The sequence below is a fragment of the Gopherus evgoodei genome, chromosome 8 (assembly GCF_007399415.2).
Source record: "Gopherus evgoodei ecotype Sinaloan lineage chromosome 8, rGopEvg1_v1.p, whole genome shotgun sequence".
NCBI lineage: Eukaryota > Metazoa > Chordata > Testudines > Testudinidae > Gopherus > Gopherus evgoodei.
Window position 1 is genome coordinate 83570832 of NC_044329.1, and position 24427 is coordinate 83595258.

A 24427-nucleotide genomic window follows, 5' to 3' on the forward strand; every position below is an offset into this window, starting at 1 on the left:
TGCTTTGGTGAGATAGTTTGTTTTGGTTTTGTTTGCAAATCTCCCTCTTTCAGTGCTGGTCTTACATATTTGTAGGAGAAGCATGAGAATCATTTAGATCGAGTTACTTGATTGTAAGCTCTTTGGGACTAAGGTTCATCTTTTTGTTCTGTGTACAGCATCTAGTTCAGTGTGGCCCTTGATTGAGCCTTCTCGACGTTACTGCAATACAATAATAATTACTATCTTGGGGACAGGAGTGCCACTCACTTATGTTCCTTTCCATACAACCAGGAGGGTCCTAATTTCTCTTAAGTCTGCTGATACTGCCAGTGACTCTCCCAGTCGTCCCCCCCGTAATTATAAAGGAAAAGCTTTCTTGCCACTGCTGAGTCTGCCACAGGTTGGGCAAGGAGGCAGTAAGTAGATCAATACTATTCACGCATTCCTAGGGCAGTTCCTATCTTTCTCGAAACTACCCTCACCTTAGGCAGCTGTACCAAAGTGGTGTTTTGTATCCTAGTTCGGCAGTGACTGATCCTCCGGAAAGAGGATTATTATCTCTTTGAAGTCCAGCTAATAACTTTAATAGGTTAATTATATTTGATGTTTATAATGACTGCCTGTGCAGAGCTATAGTCAATGGGAGTCATTCAGAATAGCTCAACCCTCCCCTGCCCCACGCAGACTGCTCTTCGTAATTATGATTTTGTTACTGGAAATTACAACATAGTGTATTCTTTCTTCCAAATCAGGAACACTGGGGGGAAAAATCCAGTCAGACACAGAACTAGTATTACAGTACATACATAATATTCCAAAACATCTTGTATAACAGTCTGTCTGTGACATTACATTCCAAGAAACAGTGTGTATATATCTCAAAAGTTCAGCACTTGTTATAAGGTTTTTCTTCCAATAATTTCAAAGCACTTTACAAACATTAGAAAATAATCCTCACAATACCTATGTGAGATGGGACTAATAATCCTGGTCTATTTTCAGATGAGGAAACTAGAACACAGAGAGGGCAAGTGACTTATCCAAAGTCAAACAGGAATTTAGTGGCAATATCAAGAAAACAACCCACAGCTCCTGTATTTTACTTCTACTAAACCATGAAAATGTATATAATTACTATAGTAAACATTTTTTGTGCAAAGCATATTTAAAGTAACATTTCACTTAAAATTTGGGCCCAAATTTAAGTTGTATAAAAACAAGCTAAATCAATAGAAACTTTCAATTTTATTTAAAATTATAGAGGGTGAATAATATCCAGTTCCAATGGAAATGTTATACAGATAAACATTCCCCTGCAGTGTTTGCAAGCCAGACGTTACCTTACTGGGACTCTGAAAGGGAAACGGATGATAAACAAAAATGACAATGACTTAACTGATTCTGAGTGTCCAGGCTGAACGACATGCAAAAAGTAAACAGCATAATAGTGACAAGTAAAATAGGCGTTTATTTAGAATCTTCCCTATTGATTACCTAGATGCTATTGATAACGCAGGTACCGATATAGGTTTGTTTTCAGCCTATGATTTATTTTATTTTATTTTTTTTTTGGTCAACACAGTGTCCATGTGTACTAACCAAGAGATAGCTGCATAGAGTTTTTGGACCAGAGCAAGAAGAGAAAGAAAGATTAAAACAGGCTCCTGCTCTTCTAAAGTGACAGATAAGGAAGAGTACTGTAAGTGCTGCGGCAACTTGATCTGTGGCTCGGATCATCACACAGTAGTTTTTAGGACTATTGTTTGCTGGTTGGGGGATCTGGTATGATGCAGATGAGAGAAAAAATACTGAAGCAGGGAGGACTCGGACCTCAATGAAATTCAGTCCGCCAGTGGGAGGAGGCTGCTGGAGGAGCTGAGTGGCAGTCACGTACCGCTAATGCTGCTGCAGTATGAGTTAATCCCTGACATGAGGCTCTGGGCTCTGCTGCTGTCAGACGCCAACGCTTCCTCGCTTCACTTGTCCCCTTCGGCCACAGGCTAGGAGAGGTGCGTATGCGGCTATGAAACCAACTCCCCACTGACGCCTTCTCAGAGCAATTTGCACCTTCCTAGCTGGCAGCTATAGGTACGTGGGTTGACGCGCACGGGCTATTGGCATCAGGTGTCCTTGCACTTTGCAGAGATGCTAACAAGATCTCCCTGTGTAGTTTGCTGAGGGCAGGTTATATAAATAATGTGTCAGGGCTATCGTTAAATAAGTAAATATATCAGTTTCTGTAGGTGGTGCTGCCCTGGGGAAATAGTTAAGCAGTCATGGAGGAGAAAGGCACAGGAGCAGACTGCGAAATGCAGTTTTTCTATTGTTATCCTCCAAAAGGTCAGTTTGTGTGCAGTCCCCCTTTGGCATCTCACTTACCAGAAGGTTGTGGGAAAACTCTGCAATGAAAGACTCTGTGGAGCTACCTTTAGGATGTAGAGATGGGGAACAATTTCTTTCCTTCATGTATCCATGACATTTTATAGCTCTTTAGAGTGCCAGGCTGCCACACTTTGAGTGAAGCTTTGAGAAACATGAGTTGTTAACTTTATAAATGTTTAACTATTTTAAACATGGATACCAAAGTGAGTGATTCCTTAAAATTACCTGCAAATAGATCAGACTTAACATGCTTCCTTTTTTTGCTTTAAGGAAAGGTTCCAGCTAACTATGTAAAACTGTTTCTATGGTAATAGTATTGGTGCTGTTTGAAACAGTGCCTAAAACCCTACAATATTTCCTAATTGTTACTTTCCTTATAACTTTTATAACTCTTTTTTTTTTAACCCATAAGTGCTTTTCTGTGTTGGCACTTTCAGTCATCTATTGTAAGACTACCTCATTGGTGACTTGGAATAAAAATACTTGGTAGCGTTCATTCTAGATGATAAGACTATGGCCTTTGCTCTTAAAAGTTTTCAAGTACAAAGAATGAAAACGTTGTTACTAGTTAAATACCCTGTCTGACTGTGTTTTTCATAATACCTCATTTAAAAAGAAACTGAAGTTGAGTTAACCCTATACAAAGAGATCCAAAGTTATGTCAGTTTTAATTCTAATTGCTTCTTGTGTCTCTGGGCATTGTAGTACTGACTAACTAGTCCTGCTCTCTCTACCAATGTATCATTCTCATTGAAGCCAATGGCAGTATGGGTGGAATACTTGATTTTTTTTGTAAGATCTGCCCCCTGCTTGAAGACCCATTTAGCATTATCAAGAGAATTTCAGGCCCCAGTATGTATTTCCCCTAACCATTATAGAATCCTTCCCAGGACTCTGGATGTGGTAGTTATGAGATGGAAGCCTGCAAAATGTTCTTAAAACATCAACAATAAAATGACCTGTATTGCTGGAAGCAGACCTGTAACATCTGTGTGTTGAGAACTTTTACCATTCTGAGCCATGATGGAGGCTTGAATATAACCAAGTATGAATAAAAAGTTACTCTTCTAGCCATGCTTCCTCCCCCCAACCCTCTATAATTGGTTTATGACCTCCAAAATCATAAGTGGAGTTCTTAAAGTAACTTCTTTTACTACTAAAGATGACAGTGTGGGAGATGGAGAGACTCTGGCAGTGCTTGTTTATGAAGGTGTGATTGTTTTGATCTAACATATGATGTGTATGGCATCAATGCAACAAGCTTGTTGAGTGTCGGTACCACTGCTGGTCTGCATGCAAGTTAATAGAGTGAAAAATAATTGTTAGTAATTGAGTATGGCTACTCTGTTCTGAAAATGTCAATGGGGGAGAGGAGATATAGATATTTAAATTTGCCACAGAAACCAAAAATCCTGTATCACAAGGAGGACGTACTGCCTTTAAGCCAAGGTGAGTAAGATGTAAGAACTGTCAACAAATTTTGTTAAAGGATGTTGGAATCCATCATGTATACTAAAACCTGCAGCAATACGAGCCCTCAAAACAGAAACTTATAATGAGCAATTTTAAATATAGCTCTATTGTTGGTCCTAGTAATAATTTTCAACATTAAGAAACTATATGCTTTTCAGGCCTTTTTAAGTACTCTCTGGAGAATTAATACCATGCAGACCCTTGTATACAGCTGAGTTCAATGACTTAATGCAACAACTGAAGGAGAAATTAATTTTTAATGACTTATAGTTGGATATTGGATATAAATTGTGAATGAAAGAGAATTTTCTAGCACAAGTAGCTTTGAAACTTGATTTTGTCTATTTAAAATGTCTTTTCCAGTATATTCAAAACTCAGCTAAGAGCAGGGAAAGTAAATCTAATTTCACAATTTAATGGAAACAAAATTCTGTCCTTTTGTTCACTTATTTTAAAATAAAAATGTGTTTGAGTGTAGCGTTACAAGCTCTTCACTTTGACCCCAGAACACCACAGTAAGAAGCTTTTGTGCTGAAGAATGTAACATCTCTCTAACATTTGCGTGATGCTCTTTACCATGTTTGGCTGCAGTCTTAGCAAGCATAACAGAAAAAAGTCCTGTTACTGCATTTATGCTAGGTCCTATTATAGTACTGTCAACCCCAATCATTCAGAAATCGTGAGTTAGGCCCTGCAAAATCATGAGATTAAAAACCTCACAACCCCCTCCACACCTTTGGGTCCTTCTTATTTGCTTTCTTTTTGATGAGCTATTAATATGCACATAATCAATGCTCTAAAGATTTTCTCTGCAACCATAAAGGCTAGACACTTTTAAAAAAATTTTTTTTTAAAATGTAATCTGACTCAGGATCTGGGGCTCCAGAACACTAAAAATCAGACTCAAGATAAAACCATGAAAGTTGAAAATACAGTAGCAGTATCTTACTTTTGGACCAGTTGCTGCCTCTAAGTTATCTGTATTGTGTGAAAAGGAGACTTGGCATTTGAAAATGCTATAGGTCATTTAAACTTGAAATAATTAATCCTGGCCTTTGGCCTGGTTCTACTTTTTAGACAGCAGGCTTGGAGACATAGGGGTAGATAACAAGTACCCTTAAAAGCTGATGACGTACTACAGATGTCCTTCTGATTTATTTTCCTCTGTCTAAAACTTATCTCATATTTGTGGTTTTGGTGGGGGAAGAAAAGAGCTTTTTTTGCAATCAATTCAGTAATCCAAAGAGACAAAAATGTCACTTGTAAATCATGGTCCTAATATTTTAATCTCGAAATACAATGTCTTCTGAAAACTTTGTTAATTGAGCCAAGATATTGCTGTAGTTCTAAAGAATACATATGAGATATGTCTTGCTATTTGTGCAATGTAGCATGCAAATATCTTTAACCTGCTTGTAATCAGTAGACTAAAATCTTAAGTATTGTGTGTAATAAAAGTGATCTGCTGTTTACTGTACTTGTGCCTGCATGTTTTTCCAATTGACTTGCACAATGGCTTTTTTCTTCCAGAAATGGAAAATGCTGAAGTGGTTGTAAGCAGCTGCAGCTCTCATGATGATGATAATCTTTACAGTTACAAACGACACCCATCCATTTCACAGGAGCTGCTTTTGGAAGATGAGCTTAGAAGGAAACTTAAATTTTTTTTCATGAACCCATGTGAGAAATTTTGGGCCCGGGGCAGAAAACCTTGGAAACTTGGGATTCAACTTCTAAAAATAGTGATGGTTACCATCCAGGTGAGTTACTTTGGGAGCTGGGGCTTTCTTTTCACTCCATGGATACAAGATAGGAGGAAGGTAACTGATAAATATTCTACTTGCTGTGGCACAACGTAACAGTACCAACTCAGGCTTCTCTCTTAATAAGCAACTTTGGAAGCCTTGGAAATATGGTAGATGTTGCGTGGTATGTGCATAACTCATTGAAAATTCACAGTAAGAACACACACACACACACACACACACACACACACACACACACACACACACACACACACACACACACACACACTTTCTGCTTATGGAGTACAGAACCTAGTGACTTTCTGCTGTGAAAGCAAGAATGTGGAGGACAATGGTCCCACAGGCTACAAGAGTAAATTCCAGGAATCTTTGTTTCCTTGATGAAAACCTGGTGGGCTCTGTGCGCACATATGCCTTACTTTATATTTTTTTTATATTACTTTTACTGCTGTGTTACATGGATTGTGTTCCTCTTGTATAAGCTAGAAATTGGGAATGGGAGGACCTAAATTGGAAGTAAACTAATGTTGAGCCACTGTTTCCAGGGAAACATGCCCATACATGAATAACTTGAAATCTTTATCATCTTCTCACTAGTGTGTGTTTACATGTGTAGCCCTAGGGTGATATATTGAGATGATGCACTCTTAAATGCCAGAATTATTGGTAATCTAGTTATCCTCATGTAGAAATTTCACTTCCAGGGAACATCAGGGCTGTAACATTCTCCTTTAGCCCAGTGACTATCTGTTTTATTTCCTGGAAGTCTCTTATCTATTAATTGGCAGTAAAACCACTAAAGGGAATTCTGGGATCCTGTTAAGCCTATATAAAACTCTTCTATGTGTCTCTTCCTCCCCAGGGTAATACTTGTCAACAGGATCTTGTGCTAGCTAATCAAAACCTTTTAATGAACAGTTAATTCACTTCTAATATCTCTTTAAAAGCTGGTTTGGGTTATTGCAGAATGCTGTGCTAATGCTGCATTTTTACCAGAGTCCAAGAGGTTAAACGACTACGTTTCCTCTTCTACATCATCCCAGGGTGACTTTTTTCTTTTCTTTTTTTTTTTTTTTCTTGCTTGAAAGCTCAATCTGGTTATACCTTGTAGCTGTTTGAGTTGAGTCACTCTGGTATTTCTTGCTTTCCAAAATAACCTCCAACTATGACTGTCAAAACATGTATAGTGACTCATTTATAGCTTGACTAGGAGATGGGATGGCCCTTCCTCCCCTGCTCCTCTTTTAAAAAAAAAAAAAGCTGTTAGCCTTACCTCTATCTGGATGGGAAATGACTTTCCAAACACAGGAGGCAGTTGTACCTACACTGAAGGAATGATCTTCTTGGCTATGTATTCTTTAGAGAGGAGTTGGAATTTCCAACATGTCCTATCCTTCTCCTCTCCCCTGCACCCTCCCCCGCCCCCAAAAGAAGCTGGCAGTGTGAGCTCCATTTCTAGTAATAGTCTAATTCAGCCACTGCTGTTGAGAGGGGTTTCTGTGCAGAAGAGGAAGGGTAGTTTTACTGTAAGCCTTTGCAGTTCCAAAGGAAAATTGGCTTTTAAACACTTTTCTTTCTTTCTCCCCCCATCCTCCCCAGTTAGTAGTTTTTGGGTTAAGCAATCAAATGGTGGTTGCCTTCAAGGAGGAGAACACTGTGGCATTCAAGCACCTCTTCTTGAAAGGATATACAGAAAGAATGGATGATACCTATGCTGTATACACACAAACAGATGTCTATGACCAGATCTTCTTTGCAATAAACCAGGTAAAAGTTTCCATTGTGTGGAAGTAGAGCAAGAACTGACAGGGAGTTGAAAGGGACTTCAATGAAAACAGTCTCCTCTGTGAGCAAGAGTCAGGCTAACTGTAACCCTAATAACACGAGATTTGTAGAAGCAAGGAGTGTGTGAGGTGAGTGAGAAAGAACTGTATGAGTTGTTGCGACCTTGTGTAGATAAATATGGAATGTAGACTAATCTAAATAAGTGGGGAAAATAAGATATCAAGATGACCGATGTATAAACAAAATGAAGCTGTTGCTTATTATTGTATGTAACCGAAGGTATAAATGCTTGCTGTAATTGTTTACCTGTAGAGAGACCTGCCTAGGAGGGGAAAGTCCTGTGTCCTAGTGCACTCTCCCTCTATGCAATGGCTTGAGCAAAGTATGCAACTTCGCTGCACCCAACCAGAGAGTGAGAATTATGTTTTTCTCTAACAATTGCAATATGTCTAGTACGTAAAAAGCATAGGAAAGAACCTATAAAATGTAACTTAAATCAAGTAATCTCTCAAAACTGCAAAATATCTAAAGCTGGTGTCTTAGAAAAAGAGTTGAGACTGAAATAAAACTGGTCTCTTTTAGAAAGAAATTGAGCTAAAAGCTGGAAGAATTTCCCATTTCCCAACTTCTTTAGGAGTGTTGGAAAGGGAGAAATTGACAGGAGAGAAGGTTGATCTTTTCTAAATTAAGAGGGCAGAGTATCAGTGAACAGAAACTTGTACTCTTAACTGCGGTGTCATTAACATAACTTAAGTGTTGAGTAATTTTACAAAGTCAATAGTAGTAGATTTTTTTAAAATAGTCTGTGACTCTGCATTATTGCCAAATCCTTGAGCTCTTTATGAAGAATGATATAGGATTCGTCAGACTGATATTCTACAAATGTAGAGTCATAACTGGAGTGTACCACTTTAGCACATAATCTACCATACAGTTCTATATAGTAATACTATTGTCCTTTGTTGTAAATTCAACTAAATCCATTAGTCTATAGCTGGTGTTAAGATGACTTGGTCTCTCTCAGCTGACTCTTTCTTTCTTCAAGTTAGGGAATGATTTCATGCTAAAGTTGAATTAAAATGGGTATGAAGGAGGAGACTTACTCAGTTTAAAACTAGTGTCTCCTCACTATCGGAGGAGACCAAAGTTGAATTTCCTGACTAGTCTCTAGCTTGCTGGGCAAAGTATGAGTACTGGGGAAGTGGCAAACTCAGTCTGGGGGAAGGGAGTTTGTCATTCAGCTGCAACTCATCTGGATGAATGTTGTCTCATTCTTTGGGGAGTCATATCCCCACATTGTTTGCTTTGTAGATGGCTGGATAAATCTAGAAGAGAATCTGAATTTTGGTAGCAGGTCTCTAAGATTTTTCCAGGATGAATGAAGGATGATGGGGAGGAATTCAAATAATTTCCCTGTGGAGACTAGAGGAAAAGCAATTTTGTTTTTTAATTGGAGTAGTGAGCTGGGGAAGAGTGGCTATGTTCTCCAATAACTGGAGATAGCTCAGAGGCTCTCAGCCAGAAGTAGAGCCAGAATTTGTTTTTCCAAATACTAAGCAAAAAGACCTATCACTTTGTCTAACAGATTCAATAATTTACATTTGTCTATAGTGATTTTTTTTAATCTAAATGCTACAAGGAATGCTTGTCACTAAACAGTTGCCCTTTGGGATAACTAGACAGAATGGTCCACACTTTCAAATGGGAGGTTCCCCCTTTATCACAGTCAAATGTGTTTTTTGCATTTTGGCATGCAGAAGTGAATTAGGGGACCAGATACATGTACTTGTACTTGTCTCTAAATACCTCTCCTTGGCAGTGCTAAATGGGGCTATATCAACAGCACAAGATCACTTTTTGAATTTAAGTGCAAACCAGGATCTATCTCCAAAGAAAATGCAAAAATAACAGTGATCACACAAACCCAAACACTGGGGCCTTTCCCCAAGGCCATGCCCCTGCTCTGCTCACACCATCTCCCCCCCCCCCCCGCTGCTCGCTCTCACTCACTTTCACTGGGCTGGGACAGTGGGCTGTGGGAGGGGGTGCAGGCTCTGGGCTGGGGCCAAGGAGTTCAGAGTGTGGGAGAAGCTCTGGGCTGAGCCTGGGGCAGGGTATTGGGGTGCAGGAGGGAGCTTAGGGCTAGGGGTTGGGGTGCAGGAGGGGGGTGCAAACTCAAGGAGAGGGTTTGGGCTCTGGAGGGAGTTTGGGTGTGAGGGAGCTCAGGGCTGGAGAAGGAGGTAGGGGTGCAGGAGGGGTTGTGGGGTGCAGGCTCTGGGATGGGGCAGGGGGTTGGGGTGTGGGATCTGGAAGGAGTTTGGGTGCTGGGGGCTGGGGTTGAACTACAGGAGGGGTCTAGTGTATGGGCTCCTGCTGGGCACCCCTTACCTCAGGCAGCTCCTGGGCAGCAGCAGCGCAGTGGGGCTCTAGCAGGCTCCCTGTCTGCCCTGGTCCTGCAGTACTCTTGGAAGTGGCTTCCATGTCTGATAGAACCTCTGGGGGGGGAGGGACAGGTGGCTCCACACTCTCTGCCCCTGTCCTCAGGCACTGCCCCCACAGCTCCCATTGGCCAGGAATGGGATCTGCAGGGGTGGTGCCTGCATATGGGAGCAATGCATGGAGCCACCTGCTCCTCCTGCCCCCGGGAGCTGATGGCGGTCACTTCCGGAAGCAGCACAGGGTGTCTGCCTTAGCCCTGCTGTGCTGCCAGACTGTTAGCAGCCCAACTCCATGTTTGGCTGCAGGAGGGTTGGCAACCCTATCATGACTGGTCAGTTGTGGGGTCTCAGTGACTGAGATCGACTGCCAGAGGCTCTGTGATCGATTGGTTGGTGACCACTGATCCAAACTAATACAGCTTCTACAGAAGAGACTGAGGGAGTCCCACATCTGAATATCCTATAGGCTGTAGCCCAGTGATTAGAACATACATCTGAAAGGTGGCAGATCCCTGCTCAAATGAAAGGGAACCTGGGGGTGTAGTGAGGCAGCGTGACTCCCTGCTGCCCTGGAGGGGGAAGAGCCCATCCAAAGGCTGGGGTGGGCGGAGCTAGGGAGCTTTGAGCCCACCCCTCAGAGGGCCAGGTGGCGACCCAGGAGTATAAAGGCTGGCCCTCAGAGCTCAGTAAGGCCGGAGCCACCAGAGAGGCTAGATGCCTTCAGCCTAGCCCATGACTGGGAAAACCTCACAGCTGCCAGGACTGGCCGGGCCTGCCCTTTACCTGCTACCTGAAGGAGTTGCCAGGCCTGCTGCTCGCTGAGGAACCTATGGTGCTGGATCCCCGAGAGGACAACCCCCTGACCCAGGTACCACCCAACGGGGAGTCTGGAAGTAGCCTGGGGGCAGCTGACCCTAGTCTGGCTGCAGAACTGCCAGAGCCCCTGTCAGTGTGTTGTGGCCAGGATCCCCACTGACTAAGCAGCAAGTCTTCTGCTATTGCTAGGGCCCCAGACTGGGACACAGTGGATTGGGAGGGCCTGCATCCCCCCCTGCCTCCCAGCCCGTGGGTGGTAGTCTCCCTCTCTCCCAGGCCTTTGGAAGCTTGGGGCCTACTATTGCTCAGCCCTGTCTGAGGGCCTGAGTTCTGACTCTACACTGCCTAGGGCTTACGGTGTTGGTTCTAGTACCACAAGGGCTGCTGAGGAAGACCCCGCAGACAGACTAATTCCCCAAGCGTCAACTGTGGTTAGTGAGCTGGTGTGGCTCCCCGCCGTCTGGAAGGGGTCGACCCCCAGCAAACCCTTCTACAGGGGTCTCCCACCTCGCAAGTGAGTACCTGAGCCCTTGGGCTAAGTTATGAGGTCGGTCGTCTAGTCTAGTGTAAGTTTACCTATAGGGGTCCAATCTGGTAGGTGAGCTATGAAGGCACTTTCTGTATTGAGCCCCACATGTGAATTTGGAGGATGGCCTGTGTTTTCTGGTTTGTGCATTGCTCTGGGGCTTACGTGCCTAGAAGTCTTGCAAGTGGCTGGTGCGTGTGTGCGCACAGGGAGAGAAACATTGATGCAGAGACAACCTTTACTGCAAGTTTTTTGATGCCTTGTAACTTTAGGCACCTAAAGGGCCCAACAGCAGCTGAATGAGGGTTCTGTGAATCCCAGTGAGGCCTGATTCTGAGATTTTTAGGTGCCCAAGTCCTTTCGTGAATCTAGCCCTTAGCTGCCAAAGAACAACAATTCTCTCATTCCAAACTTCTGGGCAATTGTTTGAGGGATATGATCCTATTTCTTAAACATCTTACAAGACTAATTTTAAGATTCAAGGGGACAACTTATCATGGTACTGTCTACCTAGAAAAGTCAAGATAGTGCCATGGCTGGGGAGCTAGCTTAAACTCTACTCCCAAGTCCGAACTCTCTGCTCTGCCACAAACTTCCTGTGTGACCTGGGCAAGTAATTAAGTCTCTATTTTCCTCCGTTCCCCATCCTACCTCACAGGGTGTGTGAGAGTATATACGTTGGACTGTGAGGCACTTGGATACTACAGTAATAAGGGCCATAGATAGAATTTTTTTCCCTAGAGTTGCAGGAAACAGACCTGGAGACAAACTGTGTGTGAGAAGAGGGAACAACCTTGTCTTTGTGGTGGGCTGGAGCCCCAATATAAATTTGAACTGCCAAGAAGCCAAAGTTGCAGCGGAGGATTGGCAAGACTATTGGAAAAACCTCAGCCATACCCTCCTACGCTGGAAGCAGGGAAAAGCATGGTATATGAACGGCTCTGGCTGCTCTAGGGCATCCCAGGGTCCTGTATGTTGAGTAACTCTCCCAGAGTCAGATATGCTAGGTCTATGGCCAGAATGTACTAGTGTGGTTGCTTTTTTGTAGCAACACCACCTCGCGCGAGAGGATCTGTCCAATGTACCTCTAGGATCAAATGAAATACTACTGTCAAACCAAACAGCTCATTTTTATGTCAATTTTGACTAAGCAACAAACTACAATATTGCTATATGACTGGGATAAAACCAATCCTGAATCAGATTGACAGATGAAGGACTTCAGTGGCTACTTGGAAAAATCTGGTATTAGCGATCTTCATTCCCCAATGTTAAACATTTTGAGGCTGTTGCCTCCCAAGTCTTATCAGTATGCTTTTCATGACTAATGGCTTTAATGCAAGGATTTCCAAGTGCTTTAAAAATAATGAATTAGGGTCATCCTAAGGATTTGTAAAGAGAGAACTTTAATAGAAAATGCTGCTTGTTTAGGATCTAATCTGGATCTTTTGGTCCAGGCAAAACTCTCCTGAAGTTAGTGGACAAGTCCAGCTGAGGAGTGTGGTGTAGCCCTTTTGAATTATTTAGGTGACCTTTTAAACAATGATATGGTTATAGTCTACATTCAAATGAATACTGACTGACGTTTTTCAGATGTAGCAGCCTAGGCATGACTTGACATCTAATTCAGTTTGACTCTTATTGTTTTGACTTAGTACTTACAGCTGCGCAACGTATCTGTTGGAAATCATGCTTATGAGAGGAGAGGAGCAGAACAAACAGCTATGGCAATCTGTCAACAGTTCTACAAGCGAGGAAGTATCTGTCCTGGAAATGACACCTTTGATATTGACCCCAACATTGAAACTGGTGACACACCTACCTTCTATCTTGTCTGAACTCTTTATTTGTACTCAATAACTTTTTTGTTTTCAATTTTTCCTCAAACCTAATCAGTATTTTATAGTTGTATTAAACGGTCATGGAAGCTGCAAATGTTTCTCTTCCAGCATAATCTGTTCTAGATTTTTGTGATCATGTAGTCTGTCTTTAAACTCTTATTGTAACCTAACATTTGTGAAACGTGTAAAGCTTTAACTTTTTTTTAATTACTTGCTATTCTAATGCCCTTATGTTGAGGGAAGTAGCACTAGCTTTAGCCAATGCTATTGGTATTTTGACTGACTTAGGCTTTTCTATGGCATCCATCACCATATTATGAAGCCTCTTGCATTTACTAATCCATTTACCATCACAACATCCCTGTGAGATAAGGAGGTAAATAACTAATGTGAATTCTTCAAGTGTGCCTTAGGTCAAGAATGAATTGAGTTGGAGTGCAAGGAATTCCACAATCTTGCAAACTGATATCTAAAATGACTGATCTATTTGAGAGAGTGCTATTTTGACTTAAGTTAATAGCTGTTATGCCCACTGGGGGGTTGGTAGTTTAATTTGTTTTAAACCGACACTGAATCCATCTGGTGTTTTGTGCCTCTTTCTTCATGGCAGAATGTTTCTATGTTGAGCCAATGATGCCTTTGGAAAACAGAACACTGGGAAAGCACAAGTTCAATTTCACTCTGGACTTCTATAGGTGAGGTGGAATTTGTGTGTGTGTGTGTGTGTGTGTGTGAGATTCTAGTACTATGAAAAGCTAATTCAAACTTGCCTTCCAGACTTGTAACAGTACAGCTTACCTTTAAACTGAAAGCAATCAATCTCCAGACAGTTCGTCACCATGAACTCCCGGACTGTTATGACTTTACTTTGACAGTAAGTGAATACTTCAATATATTTTGTATTCACCATAGTAAGAATTCTTGCATATGTTGATACCTTCACAGGGGGCGTACTATACATTTAAACATGGTTGCACACCAGGGCTCAGTTATCATGGTGAGTGGGTCGACGAGGCTGCTATAGCTTACAGTAGCCTATAAATAGTTGAAGGTTGGTGCTGTGGGAGCCACAAGACATTTCGCCAACCTTTGTTGATAGGCTCTCCTGTTAAACTATTAACCAAATGCTACCAGACAGCAAGTATAAGAAATTAAACCTCCGGCTTTGAGCACACAAGTATATTTTAAAAAAAAAAAACTCTTCTCCCTAAACCATTCTTAGACGGGTCTCTTATGTGCAGTTCAGACTAGAATGGGATTGTAACTTAAATTATTTATTTTAATTTATATTCCAACAAATAGAACAGAGTAATTATAGCAAATAACTAATCAGACTATATCTTTTTTCTGTTAGTCAAATTTATATATGTAAATATGTATTATCTTAGTTGGAAATTTCCAAGCTTCCTAATTTTCCTCCTAAGAATATTATGGGTCATTGTTATGAAATATATAAAAATTTCTAATCTTTATATAAGCACCTGTAACTTTATACAAAATCTCTGTTCTTCACACAGATAGTGTTTGATAACAAAGCACATAGTGGAAGAATTAAAATAAGTCTGGACAATGATATTGCCATCAGGGAATGTAAAGACTGGCATGTTTCTGGATCAAGTAAGTAACAACTAAATTAAAATACTTTAAGGCATCCATAAATGTGTTTAACTCTTGTCATGTTTATACAGAATTCATCCGCTCTGGATGGGGTTTTGTGTCATCTTCTCATCGTCTTTCATTTTCATTTTGCCAACTAATATGGGGAATTATGTAAAGCAGGAAACAAGGGATGAGAATAAATGGTCTATTTTGAGACTGGAGAGAGGTAGATATTGGTGCCCCACAAGGATCTGTACGAGGATGAGTGCTGTTCAACATGCTTATAAATGATCTGGAAAAAGGGTTAAACAGTGAGGTAGCGAAGTTTGCAGACAATACAAAATTACTCAAGACAGTTAAGTGCAAAGCTGACTGCGAAGAGTTAAAAAGGAATCTCTCAATCTCTGGGCAACAAAATGAAATTGTGTTGATTAAATGCAAAGTAATGCATATTGGAAAACATAATGCCAAATAGACACACATGATCTAAAAGAAAATTTAGACCCCCACTCAAGAAATTGAGCAGGCATCGTCATACCACTATCCACAACATGCAGCAGTGGTCAATAGAGCTAAGAATCCTAGGAAACATTAGGAAAGGGATATATAATAATAGAAAGGGGAAAAAAAATCAGTGCCACTGTATAAATAGATGGTATGCCCACACTTTGAATACTGCATGCAATTCTAGATGCCCCATCTCAAAAAAGATATTAGAAATGGGAAGAGGGTACTGAGAACAACAACAAAAACGATTAAGGGTAGTGAACAGCTCTCATCTGAGAAGAGATTAAAAAGACTGGGACTGTTCGGCTTAGAAAAGAGATGAATGATAGTCTATATAAAATCACGACTGGTGTGGAGAAAGTGATTAAGGAAGTGTTTATCCATTGCATAACACAGGACCCAAGGGTCACCAAGTTAAATTAATAGGCAGCAGGTTTAAAACAAACAAAAGGAAGTACTTCACACAGCACAGTCAACCTGTGGAACTTGTTGCCCTGTCATACTGAGGGCTAAAACTACAATGGGGTTCAAAAAAGAACTTGATAAGTTCAGAGAGGGTAAGTCCATCAATGGCTATTAGCCAGGATGGTCAAGGATGCAGTCCCATGCTCGGGGTGTTCCTAAACCTCCGACTGCCAGATGCTTGGACTAGAAGACAGGATGGGTCACTTTACAATTACCCTGTTCTGTTCATTCCCTCTGAAGCATCTGGCATTGGCCACTGTTGGAAGATAAGATACTGAGCTAGATGCATCATTGGCCATACTGAGTTAAATTGTTTTTATGGACTTTTTAGTACAAAAAGGCTAGCACTATAAGTCTGTCAAAGCTGAATGATAGTGGTGGAAAAGTAAAGCTGGTTCTTACATAATTCACTTCTTTTAATTCTAAAATGTGCAAAAGCTGTATCCAGTAAGTTTCCTCACCTGTATTAATATGGAGTGGCTAGAAATATACCTAAATGTTAGCATGTGTAACTGACTGTACCAAGAATTTTGATTTAATTGAAATCAAGTTGTGATGCACAATACGATTCATACCAACGGTATTTAACAAATATCTTAAGTGCTTACTTGCATTATAAACCAGTTGGGGCAGGGATTGTCTTGTACGGCATGTTAAAACTTAATGACTATTTCAAACCAATTTAAGATTAGTAGATATTAGAGCTGGACAAAACACATTATTTGACACTTCGATCAGAAATAGTCTTTCTTTAAACCAGAAACTTTTCATAAATGGCTTTCTGTCCAATTTCATTTCTCTCCTTTCCCTCCCCTTTTTGCCACTAAGTGCCCCAGTAGGGTGAATGAGATCCAGGTTTTTACTTTTTCACTTTAACTTTTGAAATTTTGGGGCTCCCCCTCCCCCCTCCAAAAGAAGTCAGTGGCAAAAGGAAAAACTTAAGGGAGGGGAGGGAGTTTTTTTAAAGGGGCAGGGGAGAAGAGACCTATCCTGGCCCTCAATCTATTGCATTCAGTGGAAAAGGGGGAGTGGAGAGGGCAATGAAACAAAATAGTTTTCAAACATTTTGTTTGTGAAACCTTTTTGTTTTCAGGTTTTTCCCTGCTTCAATTAGCCAGCTGTGTTTTACCAACTGTTCACTAGATGGCATGCTAGCCCAAATGGATCATGCAGTGCTGGAAGAAGGTGCTTTATATCAGACTTGTGTGGTGATCTCTATTAGGATGTGGTGCCCTGTTTAAAATGTGCATCACACTAACACTTTTACAGGTCAATCCAGAAGATTCTTTTGTAACTTAATCTCAAATCAGTGGTGAAACATACCAGTCAAGTTTATTTGTTTTTACAGGTAGAGCCAAAAAAAACTCCCAAACACACACTTTTTTAATCCATTTTAATTAAGTTGCAAAAATTGCTCAAATGTGATCCCATAGCTACATATATGGCAGAGATCTTTGGATATACAAAAGGTCAACATGTATCTTTTGTGGAATGGTGCAGCAGGTACCATCTTGAGGTCAGGTAGCATTTCAGCACCCTATTTTTAGATTGATAGCTTGCTTGTTTCAAAACCTACTTGGATTAATAACCATTTGTAGAGCCTTTGGTCTCTAAAAACCACTTTAAACACAAATGTAATTACTAGAATACCTTTTGTGGGAGACAGGGGTTCTCTAAAGCAAGCATCCTGTTCTTAGTACTGGAACTTAATCCTTTTCTGATGGTTATCTGGCTTCAAATACATTTTTATAGGAAAACTCTTGTATAAAATGTCTTAACCCTTTAATATAGTTCTGGTGCAAACCTTCATCTGCCTAAATGTCTTGATTATGTGTGTCATTCTTAATATACACTTTTAATAAAAAGCAACATTGGTTAGAGTAATTGATGTACAGCACAACTTGTACTACTTGGATCTTGACTGCCTGTGCAGCTGTGTACCAGTTACCTGCATTGCTCTGGGAGAAGGATGGTTCAGTGGATAAGACACTGGACTGGAACTGAGAAGATCTGGGATCAGTTCCTGACTCTGACGCTGAATGTCTATTTCTTTATTTGTTTTAAGGCTTCCATTCCTGTTGCTGTAAAATGAGGAACAGTATCTCGTGCTCCCATGGGACACTGGAGACACCTCTAATACTATGACATGGGGTTATTTTAAGACAACTGCTCATTTTCAAGAAGATCCTGTAAAATCATATTGGCTTGTGATCTAGGAAACCCATGGAGTGGTTATAGGTCTTCTAAATGAGAAGCACTAGTCAAAGTTTAATACTGTTAATATTTGCAGTCAATGTAATGCATGACTGTCTATACAGCTGTCTTTTTTAGATCTGTACAAATCTAAGTTGCAAATGCACAACAGAAAAATGTAATTCTACCATGTTAGCAACTATGTATTTGCTCCAAGATACAAATAGTATTCACGTGACTGTCTCATGCCTTCAAGCACTGACAAGGTCAGTAAAACGTGCTATCTGTACAACTTGCTCAAGAATGCCAGTAAAGAACTATAAAAATATTCTAACCAAAGCTGAAAGCTGTTTCCTCTTGAATCTGAATTGGCATGTCTTCCTTGCAAAGGAATGCAGGAGATACATTAATACTGAAATGGCTTGGCTTGGCTTGGCTTGCCTTGAGCATAAGTGCAAGATACTGGTTTGTTTAAGCCTACAACTTGGTGAGTGTTGATCTATCATACTGAGACACTCATCAACTTCATGCTCCTACATCTCTAAGCTTTAATGGGTGAAACTTTCTAAATTATCTTAATCCAAACTGGATATACATAGTGATTCAGACTTGAGTTAAATGGATACTCTTAGACAGGCAAAATCCATTGTGTTTGTACACAATTATAAACCTGCTTTGGGTTTTTTGTTCTTGTTTTTTGCAGTACAAAAGAATACTCATTACATGATGATCTTTGATGCCTTTGTCATATTGACTTGTTTAGCCTCATTGATCCTCTGCACACGATCAGTGGTTAAAGGATTTCGGCTCCAAAGGGTGGGTATAACTTATCCTAAGGAATGCTTTTGAGCTGTTTAAACTTAGTTTGACTGTAGCTGCCTTTCCATTTTTTTTTCCTCTAGGAATTTGTAAGTTTTTTCCGACATCATAAGAAAGAAGTATCTTTCACAGATCAAATGGAATTTGTCAATGGGTGGTACATCCTGATTATTGTTAGTGATGTCTTAACTATTGTTGGCTCCACACTAAAAATGGAAATACAAGCTAAGGTAAGCTGTTCACCTACTAGGTAGAAGCAAAACTGTTTTTGAAATTCCATCCCAGTCTGAATTCTCGAGTACAGCCAAGCAATACCCCCTTAGAAGTTTCCAACTAGTGGGGACCAAAAACACACTTTCTTTGTTAGGCATTTCACTTCAGGTGAGCAGTGACTGATCATTAGAGTTTAGAACCCTGAATATCCTTAGACACCCATCTGCCTATTCTCTTCACTCTTAAGAAGTTTAACCCTGTCTGCTTTCCCTTTTCCTCCTCCCATGTAGTGCCAGCTGTACTAGATATAGATGTGGCTTTTCAGTTTAGAAGTGTATGTATGTGTAACTTTCTGTGCACCATTGTACAGTACCTGCAACTGGTTTGAGGAAAAGAGGTAGTCCTCAAATACCTCTTCACTGCAACTCTAGCTCCCAGTCTCCAGCAACTGCCAAGCTGATGCCTGCTTAACCTTCAGTCTGCAAGAGTTCTGAATATTTCCAGTAATGGGAACATCTCTGCTACAGTACATGATAACAAAATAGACTTGCACCTTCCCACATTCAGAGTTAGATGTGTAGTTTCTGCTACCTTGATACCTTCTCTAACCAGTTCTGGTGCTACCACTTAAGCTTTTGGACCACGGTATTGCTATTTATATCTGAAACTACTTGCTTCCCTATTAAAAAATAATTGTAACAGAAGTTAGAGAGACAAGGTGGGTGAGGTTAATCTTAATGGACCAGCCAAAGTTGATATTTACTTGTTAATATTTCTTTTGCTCTTATCGAAGTGCCCATCCCCGAGTCTAGGTGCTCAATTTATTAAATTATACAAAAATGCACAGTGATTTTTATAACCCATGTCCAATAAGAATCAATCAAGAACTGCAAAAATATTCCCTCCTGAAATACCCAACCTTAACCTAATGCTACTTGCCCCCCAAACTCCAGCAGATTAGCTTTGCAGCATGCCTGTAAACTTTAATCCAAGTTGATCAAAGAATAATTCTGAAGAACCAGTTGGTGGTGCTGATTACTGTTTTTAAATTATCCTTGCAAAGTACCTAACTCCCAATTATAGGAGCCTTATGCTCCATTCTTAGAAATAAAAGGAAGGTAAGAAGTAAATACAAAAATGAATAATTGATTTATGGTCTGGGGAAATCCAGGTACGAGAGCAAGAAGAAATATATCTGACTGCAAGATTTCATCCACTGTGCTGTTTTCTTATTAAACAGTTTTAGTAAAAACTGGGATTATGGGGTTATCTTTCTAAGATTTGATATCCTATGTAATCTGCTCAGAAGTAAAGCAGAGGCATCTCATTGCAAGTCCTGCAAATTTAACCTGGGATCTGAATAAACATTTCTTCCTTGTTGTACACTACTGTCTGAAAGTTTTGCCAGCCAAATTACACCTTGTGCAACCCTTAGCTACATTTATGCAAACTTGCTGAAGATGAGTGCAGCTTAACAAATGTAGCTGATAGATAACACAAGAAGAAATGGAGTCCACCCAACTGTTTGCTCTACTGCTTCTGCAGGTTTAACAGGAATTAAAAAAAAAAAAAAATTACTGAAAACATTTTGTCACTAAAGTGAGCTGTTTGTATTCTTACTCAGATCTGATGCTTAAACATAGAATCATAGAATATCAGGGTTGGAAGGGACCTCAGTAGGTCATCTAGTCCAACCTTCTGCTCAATGCAGGACCAATCCTCAGACAGATTTTTGCCGCAGATCCCTAAATGGCCCCCTCAAGGATTGAACTCGCAACCCTGGATTTAGCAGGCCAATAATCAAACCACTGAGCTATCTATCCCCCATATTTTTGTATTGTTGCCTTTCAAAGTAGAACTGCAGTTAAAAACAGGCTGATGAATGTATTAAGTTGTATGAAAGTAGACCAATGTGTGTAGGTGCTGATAGAATGGAAAACCAGTGGAACGCAAATAAAATCTAATTCTGTGATCATTTAGCTTCTAAAAACTGAAGTATCTTTTTCCTTGGTAACTTCCTAGAACTGTGGCACTTGTCTGAACTACTTGTTGGTTAGACCTGATTCTTCCTCTTACATAAAGATCTATTTTGCTTAGGCAGGAAAATACATTTCTTGGACATGATGGCTATATTGTCTATTAGTCACATGTGAGATGCACTACATTTATTTAAATACTTTCTCATTTCTTGCTTGCATCTATATAATCTAGTAGAGTTTTTCCCACTAAACAGAATTGGTTTTGGTCAGTATTGGAATGGGAGATAGAGGTTTTCAAGGAAAATTAAATGTTTCTTGGTGAATTGTTGTAGCAATGACTAAATCATAGGCTAGCACAAAAAGGGAGACTTCTAGTCCACTGTATGGTTTTAACACTGTTCTTTCCTGTTTTATATATACAGAGTCTGACAAGTTATGATGTCTGTAGTATCCTCCTAGGAACTTCCACCATGCTTGTGTGGCTTGGAGTTATTCGATACCTAGGTTTCTTTCAGAAGTATAATGTAAGGCTCTCCTGGGATCTCCATGCTGTTGGTATTTATTTTATTTGTTGTTACCACACAACTGTAACAAATATCTGGCTGGATTCTAACTGTTAATATTGGTTTCTGCAGCTGCTTATTCTGACACTACGGTCAGCATTGCCCAATGTCATTAGATTCTGCTGTTGTGCTGCTATGATCTATCTGGGCTATTGTTTCTGTGGATGGATTGTACTGGGGCCATATCATGTTAAGGTAATGTAATATTTGAGGTTTTTAAACTGAACGAATTAAACCAGGCGTTCTCAAACTGGGGATTGTGATTGCTTGGGGTTGCAATGTGGTTACATGGGGGTTGCAAGCTGGCAGCTCTGCGGGGCTGACAATCCAAGCCCCCAACAAATTACCCTCTAATTTTTAATTTATTGGAGGGGTCATACTCAGTGTGTGAGAAAGGGATCATGAATACAAAATGTTTGAAAGCCACTTATTAAACTAAATGAATAGAATTAATTCCAAATAAGTTTCTAAATTATAAGTTATTGCTAAGCATCACAATTTCAAGGCTTTCTCTAAGATGGAAGTCTGTAAAGCCTTACTTATCATAGTTTTTGAAGGTTGACCAAGTACAATGTTGTCTTGATCACTTTTCTCTTCACCATTATGAGAGTCCTGAGTCAGAAGTATGGCCAGATTGATTTCCTAATCACAAGCTGGGGCTGTCTATGCAATGTTTTTTGAGAAATAACTTAGTCTTGCACAAGACTAACTTCCACTTTCAAATTTTTCAGATTTTTTTTCTTAAAGGGATAAGAACTAAGGGACCAAAGTCAGCATGTCTTGCTATTAGTTCACAGCTGAACCAATCTGAATCTGTGTTGAAGACAACTAAACATCTATTATCTAGAGAGATTCTACCAGTGCGTGTTGTCGTATCTGTTTGCAATGCAATATCCTGTATTCTCTTCCTGCTATGCCAGGACCTGCCTTTAGCCACCTTTGGCTCTACAGGTCTCTACACAAAGGAGGGTTGACTGGGTTACAGGATTGATTGATTGGGTACAGTGCCTCATGCTTCTTGTAAAGAGTCTAGGACAGCTGAGGCAGCAACATTCAACAGCTCTTCACTTATTTTAAAACCAAGACTGAAGCAAACGTAACTCGGTACTAAATGTTTGGTTTGGTTTCCCCTTCTCCTCTAGTTCCGTTCTCTGAATATGGTTTCAGAATGCCTTTTCTCACTGATAAATGGAGATGACATGTTTGCCACATTTGCAAAAATGCAGCAGAAAAGTTACTTGGTTTGGTTATTTAGTCGGCTTTACCTCTACTCCTTCATCAGCCTGTTCATCTATATGGTGCTAAGTCTCTTCATTGCACTGATCACAGATACATATGAAACAATTAAGGTAGGCATGGTCTTTTTTTCTTCTCTTTCAGAAGGAAAATGCAAGAATGGTTTGCATGTTCAATTGTGATATTAATCCAAAACCCATAGAATTCAGTGCTGTTGCCAGTACATGTACCTATCTGGTAATTAAAGTTGAAATAAGATGAAAAATTTACAGAAACTTTTCTACTGGAAATGCTAACTTTCAGAAGCTACAGTATTGCTGGTTGATCTCACTGGCTAGGGAACAAGCATAATGGTTTGGTCATTGTACATCCAGACTTTACAATGTATTGTAAAGCACTGAGGTAGATGAGGTAATATGCTCTAAATTCATGTACACATTTATAACTCTTTCCTAAAATGTTAGTTTCCAGAAATCTTTGATCACTAACTTAAGGAAGAGTGACTAAAATATTAACGAGAATTGTTTAACAGATTCTCTTCCCACCTTGCCCTAGTTTTGACAAAACCAATCTGCCTTCCTATCCCCAACTTTCACTTTAAAGGATAAAAATCTATCAGAATATTTCTGCACAGTGTCTGGACATTCTGAAGTGCAGTAGTCTTCTAAACCCAGTTTTTACACAATTGTGTGTTTAGTGTTGAGGGGAAGGATTTAAATCTTAGCAAGACTATACACAACAATTCAGCTTTGTATTGTGACTAATCTTCAGCATTACCAGCAAGATGGCTTTCCAGAGACCGAACTCCATGACTTTATATCGCAGTGTAAAGACCTACCAAACTCAGGCAGATACAGATTAGAAGAGGAGAGTCCTGTGTCTATCTTCTGTTGCTGTAAACGGTAGGCATCTGGCTTAATTTGCCTGCCTCTTACTAAGTAGCTATATAATATGAAATCTTGATGAGCTATGGTATATCAGCAGGGCCAGCTCTAGGCCCCAGCACACCACGCCGCAGAGGGCACTCTGCCAGTTGCCGGGAGGGTGGCAGGCGGCTCCGGTGGCCTGCGGGAGGTCCACCGGAGCTGCAGGACCGGCAAGCGGCAGAGTGCCCCATGCGGTGTGCTGCCGTGCTTGGGGCGGCGAAATGGCTAGATCCGGCCCTGTATATCAGAAATAGTTCTTAACTGAGTCTGTGGATTTCTAATGCTTTAAGAGTCCTGCACTATCATACAAATCAGCTATCCTCTTCAACTGGATTACGTTATGAAATACTGCCAAAGATATATGTCTAACTTAAATTATTCCAGGCCTCAAATATTGGAATCAAAGCAGCTATTCAAGCTTTTGCAATAGATTACTGTCCTGCTCTAGTGGCCAGACCAGACTTTAGAGTCTGCTATTGCCTCTAACTAATGGCCCTGGCTCTTTAGTTCAAATAAGGGTTCCTGCTGTTTGGATCCAGAAATTATATGTTCCCTACAGATGCCCTATCCAATGGAGGTGTTAAAGTTAGGGGCCCTTCTGGGGATTTGGACTGTAAAAATCTGTAGCTTCAGCTCGGGAATATTCATAGACTCTTACCTGTTTTGTGCCAAGGACTTCAGATTTGTCTGTACCACCTTACTGAGTAAATCAGTCACCTTGTATAGTATGTGATCTTTCTGTTTCCAGTAGTAGTATCATTGGCCATTAAGGAATGGCTCTGAGTTATTTTGAAGACTCCAAATTAACTACATCAAGTTCAAATTGTTACTTTCCTGCAACTAGCTGACAACTTTCTTTCTTGAAGGTCCTAATGAAGATATTTACAAGAATGTGGGAATGAATTCTGGAGACTTTTT

The 24427-nt window shown here is 40.4% G+C and overlaps 1 protein-coding gene across 1 annotated transcript; it reads left to right on the plus strand.

Annotated features, from left to right (window-relative positions):
* Positions 1-1865: 1865 nt before the first annotated feature.
* Positions 1866-24427, plus strand: MCOLN3 (mucolipin 3). The gene is made up of 14 exons (XM_030572656.1): positions 1866-2070; positions 5368-5597; positions 7203-7370; positions 12824-12977; positions 13620-13704; positions 13787-13883; positions 14527-14626; positions 18477-18589; positions 18676-18822; positions 21207-21308; positions 21420-21542; positions 22490-22696; positions 23355-23485; positions 24376-24427. The coding sequence occupies exons 2-14, from the start codon at positions 5370-5372 to the stop codon at positions 24380-24382; spliced, it is 1662 nt and encodes a 553-aa protein (XP_030428516.1). The 5' UTR covers positions 1866-2070; positions 5368-5369; the 3' UTR covers positions 24383-24427.